The sequence below is a fragment of the Nelumbo lutea genome, chromosome 4, assembly GCF_056320005.1.
Source record: "Nelumbo lutea isolate HS-2025 chromosome 4, American lotus-T2T, whole genome shotgun sequence".
Taxonomy (NCBI): Eukaryota; Viridiplantae; Streptophyta; class Magnoliopsida; order Proteales; family Nelumbonaceae; genus Nelumbo; species Nelumbo lutea.
In genome coordinates this window covers 15,600,675-15,618,205 of record NC_142687.1, presented here as the reverse complement: position 1 = coordinate 15,618,205, position 17,531 = coordinate 15,600,675, and the positions used below count along the sequence as shown (strand labels likewise).

The following is a 17,531-nucleotide window of genomic DNA, read 5'->3' as shown; positions in this document are numbered from 1 at the left end:
CACTCTTGTTAGGACCCTTTGGAGTGATGTTTTCAAGTTTTTTATGCAGTTTTATGTGTTATCCACCCTATAAGGGCATATTAGTCATTGTACTTATTTTTTACTTAAAGTATAAATACCAATGGGAGAGGGCGGCCAGATTTGATTGCTCTCTCATTCTTTTCTCTATTCTTCTCTCTTCTCACAATATCTCTTCTTTTCTTCATCTTTTTCTACAGATTTTAATTTCTGCAGATTTCTACTGCCTACATAAACCACATTTTAAAGAGCATGACAGAATTTAGTACAAGCCTGAACACCTTAGGATTGCCATAAGCCTGAACCAAGATCAAGGACACCTGAGAAAAAACTCAGCTTGCTGACAGCCTTATTGCTAGGGTGCCAATCTTTGACAAACCAACCAACTTGCTTAAATTGACACTTTCTCTGATTCCAAGTCATTGTTAACCAATCATTCAAACCAATAAAAAAATTGTTTCCACCTCAGGTAGAACCAATGCTTCAAAACCAACCCAGAGATCAACCCGGTTTTTTTATCCATTTGTTAATTATTATATTGAAGCATCTGAAAAGGGCTAATCAGAAAATTATAGTGATGAGGTACCACTGTTGATTCATCTTTGTTGATTTTGACCCAGGAGCAGGAAAACTACAAGGAGGTGCATCAAATACTAGGTATGAGTTATGGACCATCACATGCATGATATACATTCAAATTCTACATGGACTCGTGGACTATAAGACTCAAGCATAGAACCCCATCAACTTTAACCGATGAAATCAAAGATAATTTCAATGGGAGTGGTGCCTTGGCATTTGAATGATTTACAAAAATTACTGTAAAATGAATTACCTGACCCAAAACCAAAACTACATTGGCATTTAATGTATCAATCGCATGAAGAAGCAACTGTAATCAAAACACAAATGCAGAAAAGAACATTAAAACATCTGAAACATGGTATTGACAAACTAAATGTCTGACATTTATCACATGGCATTGATAAAAGAACAAATACCTCATAACCAACACCTTCTATCCATCCCATGGTATTTATCACCATGCCTGCAGCTCGAGATTCAGAATTGCCAGCAAATTGTCTCTCTATGATCTGAGAAAGCTCCTTGACAAGCACTTTGTACAAATCTACATTTAAACTGTGAAGTAACACTTTCAAACAGTTCAGAATTGGATAAAACACTATACATTTCAGGTTGCAGAAAATAGTGATTAAGCATGCAAAAAACCAAATAGAGTAGCTAATCTATAACTGCAGTGATTGGTCAAGAATTTTTTTTCCTAAATTAGTATGCATAAGTGTTACCTGGGTGTTGTGTGCCCAAAAAAGTAAACAAGGGGCATTTCAAGAGGAATTCCTTCTACTGGATCTATTGGCATTTCAATTGGAGTTGCAGCAATACAACCAGGAATGGTTATAGATCCCTGACCAATATCTAAATCCACAAAAGTAGGTTTCCATCCCTGCTTAGCTGCCCAGCTAAGAAGCATCTTTGACAATGTACTCTTTCCAGAATCTGTAGGTCCTACAACTATCACCCTGGGGCCCTGTATCACTAAAAGCATTACAAGTTTGAGACACAAAAACCAAAAACACAAGCAAACATAGCTTATATATATATATATATGTGTGTGTGTGTGTGTGTGTGTGTATATATGTCGAAACACAATGCAGGAACAGATTTGCTCATTCTGAAGAAAAGAGATTGGATTATTAGAAACTTAATCAGGGCAGATAAGGTAGCATCTCAGAAGGGTTCTGTGCAGCATCACCCTCCCTAAATGTGGCTCAACCCCCTATAGCCTTCCATCACATGGCAAAAAGTCCTCTTTTATGGGAATTTTATATCTCATACTCCCCCCTCCAAAAAAAATGGAAAAAAAAAAAACAAAAATCATAGGCTGCAAATGCTAGGATAAGGCCCAAAAATTAACATGTGGTCACTCCAAAGAATCAGCTTTGAAGCATGAATTGATAGTCCCAAAAAAATATACCAACCATAATGATCAAAGCGTCTCCGTTGTTTTCCACAACACCTTCAGTGGTTGGTAATCTGTATGGTGATAGAAAAACTTGATAGCAGAATTATTAAAGACAAACATACAATGATACCTGAGAAGAATCAGGATCGGTGGATGAAGATGCTTTAGCACGATTTCTTCTCCCCTCCAGTACAGCATGAACATTTACATAGCTCACCATAGGTGTCTAAATCAAAGATTATTGGAAAATTATTCATCATAAAAAAACAACCCTTTTTCACTTGATAACTTACCAGTTTTGAAGCAAAAGCCTAACACCAATTCCTAGAAGACTTAAGAACATTTAGAACATACCTCATCTGCAGTGTAATCAGTTTCAGTAATCCCGTCCATTTCGATTGTGGCACCATACCAAGTAAAAACCTGGTACAAGATATTTGAAGGTTAAACTCACATCAACAAGAAGTAAGATATAATATCAAACTCATAATGAAGGTTCAGCGCCTAAAGCATTGCTTTGTAACTGGTTATTGTACAAAGTACAGTTAACCAAATTTTCTAGCACCACAACAAAAGGAAGCTAAGATCAACTTAGTTGGACAGTGTGTTCAGAAGACTTCAATAGTTCAATGAGCCCAGAATGAGCCTGCAAGTTGAAGATGCAGAAAAAGAAACCTCTTAAAAAGTTATGATGTAGGAACACATATTGGACAAACAACACTTTGGTGCAGGGAAAAAGAAAAGAAGAACTTGGGAATATGGATAACTGTACATTTATTTACCATCTGCAGATCAGGGAAAAAATAAAAGGAAAAGAAGAGGTACTCAAGAATCAGCCAAATCAATAAACTGAATAAGTGGACATCTATAACCATTAACCAGGGAAAATTAGTAATCCAAAATTATTCACCCAGCCCAAATGATCTGAGAAATGGGACATTCAATTTAGTTGGTCCATGCATGCAGACTGATATTGATGAAGCAGTGTTGCACAGACTCTCCTAAATGGATGATGTGTCCATCTCAGACACACATCAGAGTTCAATACTCCACATATTCTTGAGAACACTTCTATATAACATTTTCTTTTTATCACCTAGGTTATTTGACATAATGAACAGCAAATGTACAAGATAAAAGCCATTTTCATACAAAACATTACTTGGTAACAAAGGCAACATTTAAGACCAGTTTTGCAGGTATACTTTGCTAGAATTATATATATATATATATGAACTCTTTAATAGTATATACTTTTCCATATACATGTCCATGAATCTATTATTTCTCATCTTGCCAAGTCAAACTCTTGGATGCGGGTAGATTCCATGCTTCCAACTCAGTCCATGTCCATGTAACCAAGATGGTTTTCTGACAAGTAGGTTACAGTTGTGGAGAATTCCTGGGGACCATAGACTATATAGAAAGTAGGGCTGTTCATGGGTCGGGTTGGGTCAGTTTACTGGGATTTTTCCAACTGAACCGACCTGGTCGGGTTACCTGAGATGGAAACCGAAACCGACCCAGTCTAAGACAAACCGACCTGGTCGGTTTGAATCGGGTTGGGTCGGGTTGGGTCGGTTTCAGCTCTAAGTTCATCCATGCCCCCCATGGCCCATGTGCCTGTGTGGTGCAAGTTTGGATTGCCTATCCAAGTGGGAAGAAGTCAAAGTGAGAACCATAGAAAGACAACTCCATTGCCTATCCAAGTAGGAACTAGAAGACTAGGTTAGGTTGTAATTAGGAATTATGATAGAGGCAACTTAGTTAAGTAGGAACTAAGGCGGGTCGGGTCGGGTCGGCTTCGGTTTTCACACAAGAAAACCGGAACCAACCTGAACCATCGGTTTATGAATTTGTACAACCCGAAACCGATCGATGCTAATGAAAACCCGGCCGACTTGGGTTGGGTCGGTCTGGGTTGGTCGGGTTGGGCCTTCTTATGAACAGCCTTAATAGAAAGGCATCACTAATATTGCCAACAGTGCTTTAAAACCTAACCTGGAGGTTGAACCATTTTTTCTCCGGTCAATAGCCAGCAATTCAACCATCAACAGATCAACTCGTGATGCCATCAATATAAAAAAGAAATTCAAAAAAAAATAATGCATAAAAACAGTAACCCGCTAATGGGTCAGATGGGTCAACGGTTCAACCATCAGGGTCAATATGTTGTAACTTTGCAGGTTAAATGTTGACCTGAATCGTCAGTCCAACCAGCCAGGTCAACAATGGATTGAAAACACTGATTACCATAGGTGTTGACCCCTAGCTCAATACTCTTAAATGAGATTGAAGCGGCTTTGGGGGGCATGAGGGAGGCATTAGACTGTAGCCTCAGGAAAATAAGGATGTTTGTGGTGAAATGAATGAAACTGTAAAGCTATATTACATAACTGATAACTCTATTGGAAAACATCTTTTATAAGAAACATTTTGGATTAATGAGAATCCTGTTGAGGAGGTTTAAAACATGGACGGTAGGGTAAAGAAAGCTAATTATAAGGGTTATTGCTTGCAATAGTAGTATAGATATTCTTTGCCCTCAAAACAATAAAAAGAAAACTCTTTACCCGGGGTGGGGCATTTTAACAAAACAACACTAGCTACCTAGCAAAACGAGCATGATTGAAGAGTTGGATAATATAAAGTCCTTCTATATTGAACCGATAAAAAAAAAATAAAAAAAAAAAAATAATAATAATAAAATAAAAACTTCTACGTTGAATACGAAAACGATCGCCTATTTTTTGTCATTCTTCCTCTTTTCTTTTTCTCGCCATAATAAAGTTTAACCTAAAGATTTAATTGTGATTCAAAAAATTCCTCTAGGATCGTACCTCATGCAGCTAAGATGTTATTTTTACATTCGCTTATTCGCCTAAAATGTCATCTATGAATTTGTATATGAAAGGCAAAATCAGAAACGCCCTTTTCGAATGTAAAGTTAGCCATGGATAATATATAGTGTGCATTAAAAAATTCCAACAAAAGAATAGCTTTAATATTATCGACAAGAACGTAACCCTAGTTTTTGGTTTAAACCAAAAAAAAAAAAAAAGAAGAGTTTTTGGTTTAAACCCGCTCCATATTCAATGTTGAGAAAATGAAGATTAAAAGAAAAGGTAAGTTAACGGAAACAGTTGTCTCCCAGTACTAGAAGAGTGATCTGTAAGTATAACAATCCTTAAAGTTAAATCGTCAGGGTTAAAAGCAGAGAGTGAGAAAGCGAGAGTGCATATGTTCAGCGAGGCTTCCCACATTCTCATCTTTCTGAGCAACAAACACAATTCAGCACTTTCCATTCTGAACCATAGTCAGCTATCGAGGACTGTATTGACATTATTTGCAATATCTTGAAAGGGATTTATGAAAATGCGGATTATAACACTTTCTTTTCATAAAATTAAAGCATATTCAGTCACCAAATGACATCGCTGATTACCGGTTGCTTTCATGAGAGACAATGGGACAGCAAGAAAACATGATCTGGGATTACTTACCGCGAACTTGTGTCTTGGAGGGAAAGAGAGCCAAATTTCAGGAGGAAGTTCAGTGCCAAAAATTTCAGCAGTGCCAGTGAGGAGGCGGAGGCGGAGAGGAATTTCCATACCGACTTCGATCCTAAGTTCGCTCTCTTTGTCCAGCTTCACCTGCCTGGTTGTTGTTGACGTTGCCGGCGTCGATATCCCTACTAGTCCTGGTGCACCGGCCATACCTGAGTATGCCATCCTTCCAAGTTCCCTCAATCTCTTGCTTGTATGTAGTTATAGTGCCAAATTCAATCAACTTTTCCTCTTTTACAAGTATTGTTAGAGGCCTAGATGTGTACTGTTAGAGGGTAGCAAACCCAGTGGAAAGAGAGGAGACTTTACGAAGGAAGGAAAAGCGGGAAGGAAGAGGCGAAGAGCCAAACACGGTTGGATTGCAATAACAAAGAGTCGTGATCTCCTACCCACAACCTCTTCACAGATCCCTGCCCACCGTGCACAATCGCCGTGTATTTGGAATTGGAGATCCGCGCAACGGAGGAGCGAGCATTTCCGCCACGAATAGTGATGAGGCGGATTTGGCCCTCGACATTCTCACACATGATATTTCAAAATAGTTAGATGATAATTAGATATCACGTAAGTGATGAGTTGGAGTCTCAAATTGAGGATCGTGTTTACTCTGACCTACGATCTGCCTTTACCGCCGACTTGGCGACCTATCTTCACCGCCAGCTTGGTGACTTGCTTTTACGTTAACATAGTGACCTTGACCATAACTTAAATTGTGATATGTGATCACCGACAAGTTTGGAATGCATATCCTAACACTCCTAGGTTTCTCAAAAGTTGACCCACGTATCAAATGTTCCGAGGGATGGTCAACATGCATGGCGGTTACTTTCGAATATCTCCAAACCAAACAATGCCTATATAAAAAGTACCAACCCCAATGATATAGGAGGAGGCGAGTAAGCACATTATAGTTCTCATACGCTATGATTTTTTAGCTTGCGATCTACTACGAGAATACTAACTTAATAATTGGAGCAATGTCACCGGATTAATCACCCGGGGGTTCTCTAACATTGATTCCTTGTAGGTTTATCTAAAAAGTTGCTCAGTTCAACAATCAACTTAACTTGACACACAATCTACCCCTAACTCGGCATCCAAGTTCTCATCCAGCAAAAACCTTATACTTCGGCCTCTAAATCATCAACCACCTCCTGAAAGTAGTTCGAACAACAGGGTACTACAAAAAATAAACCCTTCATCCAAGACATTTTTGCATCTCCCTCCCATTTATATTTCTTGTATTTTGGCGAGAGAATGACCAATACCCCTAGTGTCACAATTGATGCAAAGTTTAATGTACGGTCGGGTTAATTCACGGACAGGCGTGGATGGATAAAGTGTGGGTATGAGTCCATTTTAATGTTTATAGCGCTTGCAATGTAAATCTGGGCAAATCCGTACTTTTTCACCCTTATAGGTGTAGTTAATCAACTAACTACTGTTGTTTTAAAATACCCGTAAATCTTTTGACAACTGTTTAAAATCTTCTTGTCATTAACGTTTATTAATTTTGAAATTAAAAATAATATTATATAGATATATATATTATTAGAAAATGGTGATTCATGGCAGCACCAGCTTTTAGTAAACGACATCCCCACGAGTGAATCGTAAAGTATGCATGTGAGAATATTCATTGTTTATGCACGTGATATACCATCTTGCAACAGGAAACCTCCTCTACCCCCTTCTCAGTCTAGTTTCTCTTCCTGCCTCCCCACCCCCTACCCCCTACCCCCTCTCTCTTTTCCGGAAAAAACTTTCTATCTCCCTCCCTTGCTCTCCTCATCGGAAAGTCCTAGATCCATAGGTTGCAACTGGATTCTTATTTCTATTTGTGTTTATCACTTTTTTCCTGCTCTTAGCCCCTCTCCTCTCTCATCCGGCAGAACAATGGACTCCCAAATCCTTCTTTGCATAACAGCCCAAATCATAACTTGTCGTTAATTGGCACCGGAACTTTGGCGATCGAAACCCCAACTTTCCCCTAATTCCTTTTTTTGCAGAACAACCTTAACCCTATCTCACTGTTAACCAGCATTGGAATTAATATCCATCCGCGTTTGAAACCTTGGGTTGGAAATTAATCTGAAATAACCCAAAGTAACACCCTTTTGCGTTTAACACCATGGCGTTTGAAAATTGAATGCCCTCAATTATATTTTATTTTCGTTATTTTCTTATTTGATTCTAAGAAATACTATTTTAGATTTTAGGGAATTTTATAGGATTGACTCTATTGTCGGAAGGAGTTTTGGGTTCTTCAATTGGTGCATTTAGTTTTCATGGCTTATTCAATTGGTGCGTTTAGTTCCTCTTCAGCGGGTACGCTTAGTTTGATGGTTTATCTTTGTGGGTTTACTTCATTTATTTTCTTTGGTTCCATTAATCTTTAGTTTATCTTATTTCTTTCTTTATCTAATTCTAAGAACAATGTTTCGAGGCAGAGGAACACTCAGACGTGGTGATTGTGGCGAAGAATCATTAAGTTCGTTAATGTTCTTCAGTTCCCGCACTTAGATGGTGTTCTGTTTCATTACCCTTATTCTCCTTTCCTTTTCAGACAAAATGAATAAAATGGTTAAAAAATATTATAAAAATAATTTTATTATTTTGAAATTATTTAATATACACTTAATATTGACACTGTTGAATGATGGCCAACTAAGACAATGATATATTAGACATAATTTGAGAATTAAGGGTATTATAAACGACACGTTTTAAAATTAAGTGACTGACTCGACACAACCCCAAATTACAGGTACCGATCAGAAAATTTCCCTTTTTCTTTTTTCAATTTTCACCATTCAGCTGCTTTACTTCGGATATCAACGAGGGATAACCGCGGAAAACTAGGAAGTCGAACACATAAGATCCCGGGAATCGACTCAGAGAGGGAGATGGTGAAAGCGTCGTATATGCGGCTAAAGAAGAGCCGGCGATTAGGCACCTTCTCTCTCTATTATGCATCCCGGTCATCGTCGATGACATTCGACCCGACGATACACGGCAATACGGCATGGCATGCGTTCTTACGGGATCTCATTCCTTCGGTTGATCGAGAAGATCAGCGATGAAGGTGTTGTAGAGATCAGCGGAACCGATAAGCATTCTGGACAGGGAGAACTTTTTCTTAGAGTTCCGGGTATTTATTGTAGCCGTTAACAGTGCTTGGATTGTTCGGAAAGAAGCCTCTTCGATTAGGCTCAAAGGTTCGAGTTATTCTATATTTCTGTTATTGATATTTCAACTTGGTTTTTGTTTGGCATGCATTTGTTTCTTCTCACAAATTTCTTCCCAATCAGCACTCGTTTCGTACGGATGTTTCTTTGTTTACATCCAAGCCTGAGCCTAATAACTGAAGTTGAAGGTTCTGCATTCCTTTCTTTTCTTATAAGCTAGACCATGAGCTATCTCAATTAGCCGAGGTAGTCTTTCTGCATCACAAAAAACTATCTTATATCTTCCTTTTTAATTCTCTTCCAGACCCAAAATAAGAGCCTCCCACACAGCTTCAGCCTGTCCAAGAGCTTTGCAAAGTTGACCTATTGCTGCTATCACTCCGCCATGTTTGTCTATAAGAACAAAACCTGTAGCTGCTCTGTTCAGTTGAGCCATAAAGGAACCATCAATATAAAAACTGAAACCAACCTTTTGTAGATTCGTGGGGCATTCTGCACGGAAAATTGTTTTTTTTTTCCCATTTTGAGAAGCATATGTCAAGAGGTAACTGTCGATAAAAAAAAAAAGACAAGCTTCCTTGGGTCTGCTTTTACATTGTCATGCAACTTCCTGTTGCGAGCACCCCAGTATTAACCTGACAGCAGTTATAGCTTTGCTGAGAAGATCCAAGCAGACGGATTTGTCAGCGTGGGCTAATGAATTCTCCTGCCAGTCCTCTAATATGACATTGATCATTTTATTTTCAATTCTATATGGATTTAGACCAACATGAAGTTGCATCCAAATAGCTCAGGAAAAGGAATAGTGGTAAAATAAATGAAGTAATGTTTTAAGTCCTGAATTGCAGAGTCTAGAAATTATATCTCCTTTTAAAAAACTTGGGTTTTTTTTTCTTTTATAGGAATTCCATCCCAGTAAACCTTATAGATGAAAATTTGAAATGTGTGTGGAATTCTGGCTTTCCAGATAGCTTGCCACCTTATTATTTGGGTTGAGGTTCTTGGAAAAGACCTGAGGAAGGTCATATAAGCAGACTTGACTGAGTATACAAAAGAACTAGATCTCCTCCAGAGCAGTTGATCCCTATCCAACATCCTGTTGAACATCACCTGCTTTATTCTATCAGCTACTTTCTCATCAAAAGGGGAATGCAGCATAACATTATTCCACGTACCTGCAGAGTTTAATAGGTTGGAAGCTCTCAGATCAGATTGCTCTTGATGAACTCCTTCTCTAAATGATGGTATACCGCCATTTATTAAGGGAAACCAAGGATCCTTCCCAATTAATACCCGACTCCCCCTTTTATGGTTGCTAAATGAAATCGGCTTTTAATTCCCTAGCAATACTCACCACTTGTTTCCACCACAAGGAGGCGCTACTTGAAAATTTTAAGTAAAATAAAGAATGATTCTTTAGATGTTTTGATTTAACGACCCTAACCCACAGTGCTTCTGGGTCATTTAAGAAGCCTCCAAATGTGTTTCCCAAAGAGGTACTTATTCATGAATTCATCCTACAAAAACCCAGACCTCCGTTATATGGAATTATTATGCCGCATTTTGTCGTTGCGTCATTGCCTGTTAATCTCTTCAAAAAGATTAGTTTAAAGAAAAGTTCATGGTTTTGCTTACAAGAATTACAAATGATTTCTCTGTGGATACTTTCCAATCAACTACGTCACATGTACATAAGCGCTGTAGGTTTCCTTTGAATGGATTGGAAGTGAAAATTGAGAATTGTAGATTTCCACCTCAGGGTGGTGGAGAAGTTGTCTTATTGGTTCTTATGATTTAGAACAATCTGTCAGTCAGTTATTTGCATTAACAACAAGTTGATTTGTGAATGTTGTTCATTGGTTCTACTTATATATAATCTTTCCACCTTTCCCTGCAGGCAGTCTCTTGGATTGGTGAAGGAAGGGTTATGAGGATTGGAGAAAAACTTTATCTACTATGGTGTTTTCTCAGTTTGAGCGTTCTATGATGTGTTGCATGGGATCTTTACACATCTGCTTCCTGATGTTTATATTAGCAGTTGACCTTAGAAGAGGTACAGAAACTTGAAGGTATTATTTTGTCGCAGAAAATGTTCTATTCAGGAAGAAGCTTTCTTACTGAAAACGGAAAATGCAGATTTAAGAGTTTAATATCAATTTGCAATTCTTTTTTCATGAATTGTGCTAAACTGCTAACTACAAGAATTTGTACTTTTTTATTTATAGGAAAAATGGCTCAAGATCTAAATGTTTCAAGTTTCAGATAACTGGAATTACATGTACCTTCTTCTGATGGAGACATTGAAACACTAAACATATCAGAGATTTCCTTGGTGTCAATCATTATTAAGCCAGACCCAACAATAGAGACCATCTATTGATCAAAAAACAATAGAGACCACCATGCTCAAATATGTTGGATGTGCGTTGAAGAATCTCTCCAGAAAGTGCAAGAGTACATTCTAGCAAGTTGATGCGTGGGATTATTTTTATTCTCATGGCCCAGATGATAACTCAGATGATCCCATTAGAGGCATTTTATGTTGTCATAGCATATAAATCACCAGGGCGGATAATGCTAGGTTTTGCAGCACAATGTCTGTGTGCAGTTTGAAATGTGATATTTCATGGCAGCACCTTTTTTTGGACCCATGGAGGTAAGCATTAACATTCTCATCATTTGTCTCCAAATTAATTTCATTTTGTTATCATATACCTGACATAAAAGTTTTGCACTATGTGCATTAGACCTATTTTCTTTCATTACTGTTAATTAGAAAGTGCTTTTATATTTTCTTTGATTGTTTTTTCTTTATTTTCTTTGTTTCTTCCTGGTAGTTTTGTAGCCTTTTGTTTTTGAAAAAATCCTTTTTTGATACTACGTTACCAACCTACATCTCCCTACTCTGGGCATCCTTATTTTTAGTTGCTTCTTTAGTTCATGCTATTCTCCTACATTTTTACTTTCTAACAAGAGCTCCTTGTTATTGCATTTATTTTATTTTTTGAATTTAGAATCCCCACCAAGAAGAAGAAGGTCCAAGGCTCTATGTTGTCCTTATTTTCATTTAATGTTAGTAAGGATTGTATTAAAGATGAGTATAATTTGGTTAGGGAGGTTGTGGAGGAGACTGGAATTGATTCATTAATGACTGATAAAGTACACAAGAGAGATAAGAGTGCATATCAGTATTGTGGTTGATAAAGAAGTTGAGTTGGGATTTGGGAAAGAATTTGGAACTTTTCTTTCTAGGAGTTGAGAAAATGCAAGAAAGTTGGAATTAGAAAAAAATGAGAGAATGAAAAAAAATATTACATATAAATCAGAATCCATCAAGTAGGGGGGAGAGAGTTTGTTTACAGAACTATAATACTTGTATATCTGTACAAGGGTTCCATAATTGTTTAGTGTAAATTCTGTATTCGACACTATTCCAGCCGTGTCCTTGCTGTATCTGGGTAACATAGTTAAGGAGATGGGTGGGAGTCCATTGGAGTTGTTGGGTGGTTAGGAGATATTTCCATAGGATCTGTTGAATATCTTGTTAAAAAGAAATGGTGGGTGGGGTGTAGTTTCTCTTTTGAAAAAGTTTCAGGGATGTTGGGTCTTTAATTAAGTGTTGATTTTTGGCTTTTGGTTATGAATAAGTGTTTATTTTGTTGGGGTTTGTGTGATGGTAGGGTTTGGGAATTAGGGATCTTGACTGTTCCTTTTTTTTTTTTTTTTTTTGTTATTGAGCGCTTTCTGTTGGTGTGAATTTCTGTTTGATTTGTGTTGGTGTGGAGTGGGTGTTGACGTGTTGTTTGGTTGTATATGGGCTGTGATGCCTTGTCACCTGCGATTGCACATTTTTCCTTTACACACAGATCTGACTCACAGCAGCAATTAAGTGTATCAAAAACCTTGATATACTTAGCAAAAATTTCCAACCTTGATATATGGCAACTATTTTAGGACATTTTCCTTTGTGGTGGTTCATCTTGCAACTGATACAAGTCATACAATATGCAGTTGTTTTGAAACTTTCAAACTCCCTTGGTGACCTGGTTGTCTTGCCCTTGTCTTGTAATAACTGGAACCTAAAAAAGGAAATTCTTGTCTGAAAAACCAGTTTTTCAATCAACTCCTAAGCAGATAATCCATGGTTCTCTTTCATCATCGGTTTCATTATCATCTATTAGAGTCCGTGTTACAGAAAGCATAATTGTAATTCTTTTTCAATTATGCTTGGGGAAGGTTCTCCCCTCGTGATTTGTAAGTCTTCCCAGTTTATCAAAATAAATAAATAAAATAGAAAAATATAATTGTGATTGTTTGCTGATTCACCACCTTCACCCATCTAATCCTTCAAACTGCTTGCGTTCTCAGCTGGATGTATGACCATATCCCAAATTTGGCTCCAATTTTTTTTTCCCTTTTTCTATTTTTAATGGTCTGCTATTTCATTCAGTTCTTGTTATTTGACAGATTAGCAAATATACATAATGTAGAAGCTTGGCAAAGTATTATTTGCCAAGCAAAATCAAGATGTAGGTCTGGATCGCAGTTATATCAAGTGCTTAGGCTGTCACTAGTGGTAGGCTTTGCTACTAATCATAAAATAGGGGTGCAGGTGTTATCGTTCCTTTTTCTCCTCACTCATTTTTGGTTTGAAATACAGAAAAAGGCTACACTAGATAAGGATTTTGTTTGACTTATTGGAAGAACAATTTTTTGATGAATTGGAGTACAAATATCGTTCGATTTGTAAAAACATCATAACAGACCAACAGATGAAAACATGTTTTCAAGACAAAAATTCAAGAACCAGTCTTTGGTTTCAATTTTGGAAGCAAAAAATTTTTTGTTTTAAGAATCAATATATTTTCAAAGGAGATGGTTTTGATTCTTGTTGGAACTCACAGAAATAAAAACAAACCACGTTGAAAAGCACCCCTTTTATAAGCATTTAGGATTAGTAAAAGGGCCAAGTAGATTAACGACTGATTGATTGAAAAATTATTCATTAGAATTTACGCCCCAACATTTTTTCTTGTTACTCACTGTGAGATAAAGGAATAGAATTTATCAAGTGGCGAAATGCGGTCTCACCTCTCGGGTTGAGTTCAGAGAGAGAGAGAGAGAGAGGTCTCATTCGTTCACCACCACCGTTTTCGTCATCTTCTTCCTCACTCCTTCAGATTGTAGTTTGCACTTAGTACGCTTAGAGCCGCACATTTTGAATATCTCCGTCCTCGGAAGTTGTCACACTAAACTTCCACTAATCAAATTGAATCAATTGATAAAGAATCAATTTCGAATATGTATTTTACACAACCATTAAATATTGTATCGAGTTGGGAAATCGGATAACCCCAATCCGAATGTGCCCTCGTCTTGTTATGAAGCAAAATCCAAAAAAAATAAAATCTTGCTTTAAATAATTACATTATTCTTATAAAAACGTGTTAATGTTCGATTTCCGTCCTTTATTAAAAGTATTCCGTAATTTTCCACTTAGAAGTTAGGCAATAAGGAAGATTAAGTGGCGTTTGCTAATATTTTAATTAATTTTTTTTGGGTGATCTAGAATCGGCATTTTTCAATTTATGGGCTGGTCTGTGTTTGTTTGTGGTGTAAAACTCAGTTCGGTGTTGTTTTACATTTTAGGTCAATTTTGTACATGTTTGGTTTGAATGTAAGCTAAGAACGATTATCAATATAAATGACCATTTAAATGTACTTTTACATCGAGAATTGATGTGGAAATTACATCAAAGAAGTCGATGTAAAAACCTATCGACCTTTTCAATCGGTGTAAAACTAACGCCTCTCTTCCTCCTCAGAAATTGCTCCATCAATGTCGTGGTTTCAATCTTTGCTGTGACCCTATTGTTTTCGTCATGCTTTCAAACTCTATGGCCACAGTTTATGTGACTTTGACGACAATGAAACACACACACATATTTGTCTTAAAATACCCAATTATTTGCTTATGAAATATAGAGTTTATTTCTAGAGATTATTTCTTAAAATACCCAGTTATAGAATTTATTTGCTTATGAAACAAGGTTGAGAAATTTTGTAAAAACTTTTCTAGAATTTATTTGAAACTTATCAAGCACAGACATGGGTTGAGAATTATTAATTGTTTTTATTAATTTTTATTTGTGTTTTTTTAATGATTAATGATCAGTTGTTTTCATTAATTATTAGTTATTTTTATTAATTATTAATTATTTTTTAGTTGTGTTTTTATTAATGTGTAGCTATTTTTATTAATTTTTATTTGTGTTTTTATTAATTATTAAAATTTTATTTATTATAAGTTACCAAATAGTCTATTTTAAAAATAAAATAATAAAATCAGGAAATTTTAAATATTAAAATTTTGGTCCAACACAAACAAGCAGAAAATAGAAAAACATTTATGTCTCTTTTTAGATTTAAATACACTTTTAATATTTTTTAACTTTTCAGACTTGATATTTATCAAACTACACGTAACTTTCCAAGAAGTTTCCCTTCGATTGGTAGAACACTCCACATGATTGCATTTGTCGTTGTATAAATGGTCCATCATCCCCCAAGAAATTTCTGCGTGTGTTCATACCGCACTGTTTTTTCTTCAACGGAAAGACAAACCGCTATCCCTGCCCCTAGTTTTATATAGAGACGTTTGAATTGTTTTCGTGCATCAGTGCACCATCTGTTTGGGCTAGTGCAATCCATGTAGCCTGCGTGGTTTCTGTTGCTCTGCTTTTTTCGATTTCATTCCCCTCTGTTTTTCTTTCGTTTTTGGGTTGCATCTCTTCGTTTCTCTGTATTTTTTTTTTTCGATTTCATTCCCCTCTGTTTTTCTTTTGTTTTAAGGTTGTATCTCTTCTTTTCTGGTCTTTGCAGGAAAAAAAAAGAAATAATCAAGAGGGCTTTTTCATTGTTTTCCATTTTTTGTTTAGTTTTTTTAGAAAACTAATGGATTGCAAAATGAACAGCACCCATCAGCAGAAGCAGCAAACTGTTGTTGCTTCTGATAATAATAAGAGCTGCTCTAATTCCCAAGACGGCAACTTATTACCCGCTCTTTCTTTGGGTTTTTTAACGTTTAACTGCGTCGTAGCGGTGATGCGTGCCTGCAATCACCGTGATTATTCCATGGTTGCGTTTGTTCTCTTTATTTACTTTGGATTTATGTCTCTGTTCTACTGTCTCAAGGCCTTCGATCGCTTGCCCTTTCATGAGGAATCCCCCAGAAAGAATCGATTAAAATTAGCCATTTGGGTCCTCTCCACGGTCCTTAACTTCGGCCTTGCCATCCGATTTGCTCCGTTGCTCTTCCCCGTTGCTTCTACTTTTATTTTTGCTTTAGCAACGTTGAGCAGCGCCGCTGGCTTCTACTTCTTTTTCATCTATCGGGATAGTAGAAATAATAATAGTAGTTTTGTTAATGATAAGAACAACAAATCCTTGGAGTCTTCTCAGAAAGTTAGTGAGAGCGCAAAAATTCGTCAACCTGCTTCACCCCTGGACCTGGACGTAGTCTAAATAGATGAGGATGGATGGGATGGCAAAGCCGGTTCCTAGGACCACGTTGAGCCTCGGTCGTTCACCATGCTGAAATTTTCTGGGTGTGATATTTAAGAAGTCCAGAATTCAGATCGCACGGTCAATGGATGGGGCTTGACATGGTCCTTGGCTTTGCTTAGCTTTCTGTTTCTAGTCTCATTAGGTAGAAGCTAATGAATGTTAATGCCCTGTTTGCTACAAGGTACTAGAGGTTTTCACGAGATGAGTGTTGTTGCATCATCGACCATTTGATTTTCATCTCTGCTAGATACGACCTGGGTTATGTATCTATCTCTGTATTTTCATGGTGGTGCCATTTCTTGTATTTTCATGCCATTTTTTTTCCTGTATCCGGCTATTCTGCAATGTGTGAATCAGCCTCTCTCTAAATAATTATTAGTTTGTTTGTACTGTTAATTATTTTGAAAAAACAATTATATATTTTTTATATTATTCCTTGCACAACAAGACGAAGGTACGAAGCCTCTATGCGATAGTATTGATGTCCTAAGTGTTTGAAATCATGGGCGTTTATTGAATAAACGCTGTCACATCCTCATTATTCAATGGTTAGTTGTGCCTAATAGCATTTAAGTGTCAATAAGTAGATTCATTATTATTATTTTTTAGTTTTATGAATTAATCAAATACAAATATTTAGTAAATAAACACTTTCTTTACCTACCAACGACGAGTTTCATAGCATTTGCTACCGAATAATATAAGGGGAGAAAAGGGGGGAAATATGGGAGAATTTGCCAAACCTATGTGAAAATGTAAAGGAGAAAGGTATCATTTGAAAATAGGTCGATGGAAACATTTTGGGTTGCAGGTGTAACTAGAAGCCCACACAAGGGTCCTTGAGAAGGGTTTATGCCCCAGTTTACTTTGTAGCTTAGTCACGGTGGTTTCTTCTGCTTTACATTGATGTGGCTTCACTTCCATGGTAAAGAAGTATGATACAGAAACAAATGCAAGGTCTTTTTCTGATTGAACCCTTGTTCAATCAATAAATGCAATCTAAGGCTCCATGCGAACCCAACGGTCATCTCTTTGTTTTTAAGGCTCAAATTGGAAGAAATACAAATATGAATATATACTGTACAAATATATACAAAATAATTTAAAATACAAGGTTTTGCACCCTATAAATTTGTATTAGTATTCCTTCCAAACTGGGCTTAAGAATAAAAATTTTGTAATGTATTGGCTTGTATTAATAGACCAACA

General features: G+C 36.8%; 1 protein-coding gene and 1 long non-coding RNA gene across 6 annotated transcripts in view; one reads left to right on the top strand and one right to left on the bottom strand.

Annotated features, from left to right (window-relative positions):
- The window catches only part of LOC148854147 (protein CLP1 homolog), a 32,276-nt gene extending 26,178 nt beyond the window's left edge, over positions 1–6,098 (bottom strand). Inside the window, exons 1-6 of one of the 2 annotated variants that reach the window (XM_088941793.1) lie at positions 5,506–6,098; positions 2,357–2,425; positions 2,133–2,228; positions 1,326–1,567; positions 1,020–1,158; positions 854–910 (exon numbers count right to left, since the gene is read on the bottom strand). In XM_088941793.1, coding sequence (XP_088797919.1) covers positions 854–910; positions 1,020–1,158; positions 1,326–1,567; positions 2,133–2,228; positions 2,357–2,425; positions 5,506–5,733 — 831 coding nt within the window. In that variant the 5' untranslated portion in view covers positions 5,734–6,098. The remainder of the gene's footprint in view (positions 1–853; positions 911–1,019; positions 1,159–1,325; positions 1,568–2,132; positions 2,229–2,356; positions 2,426–5,505) is intronic. The other variant, XM_088941794.1, reaches the window with a different exon arrangement.
- Positions 6,099–7,811: 1,713 nt separating this feature from the next.
- Positions 7,812–13,069, top strand: LOC148854146 (uncharacterized). 4 transcript variants are annotated; one of them, XR_016094995.1, is made up of 5 exons: positions 7,812–7,896; positions 8,019–8,094; positions 8,336–8,786; positions 10,654–10,825; positions 10,982–11,553. It is a non-coding gene; the product is annotated as an uncharacterized LOC148854146 (long non-coding RNA). The 4 variants fall into 4 exon arrangements; XR_016094997.1 differs by lacking the exons at positions 7,812–7,896; positions 8,019–8,094 and adding an exon at positions 12,768–13,069 and having other exon boundaries at positions 8,316–8,786; positions 10,982–11,412; XR_016094996.1 differs by lacking the exons at positions 7,812–7,896; positions 8,019–8,094 and adding an exon at positions 11,771–12,184 and having other exon boundaries at positions 8,316–8,786; positions 10,982–11,412.
- Positions 13,070–17,531: the final 4,462 nt, after the last annotated feature.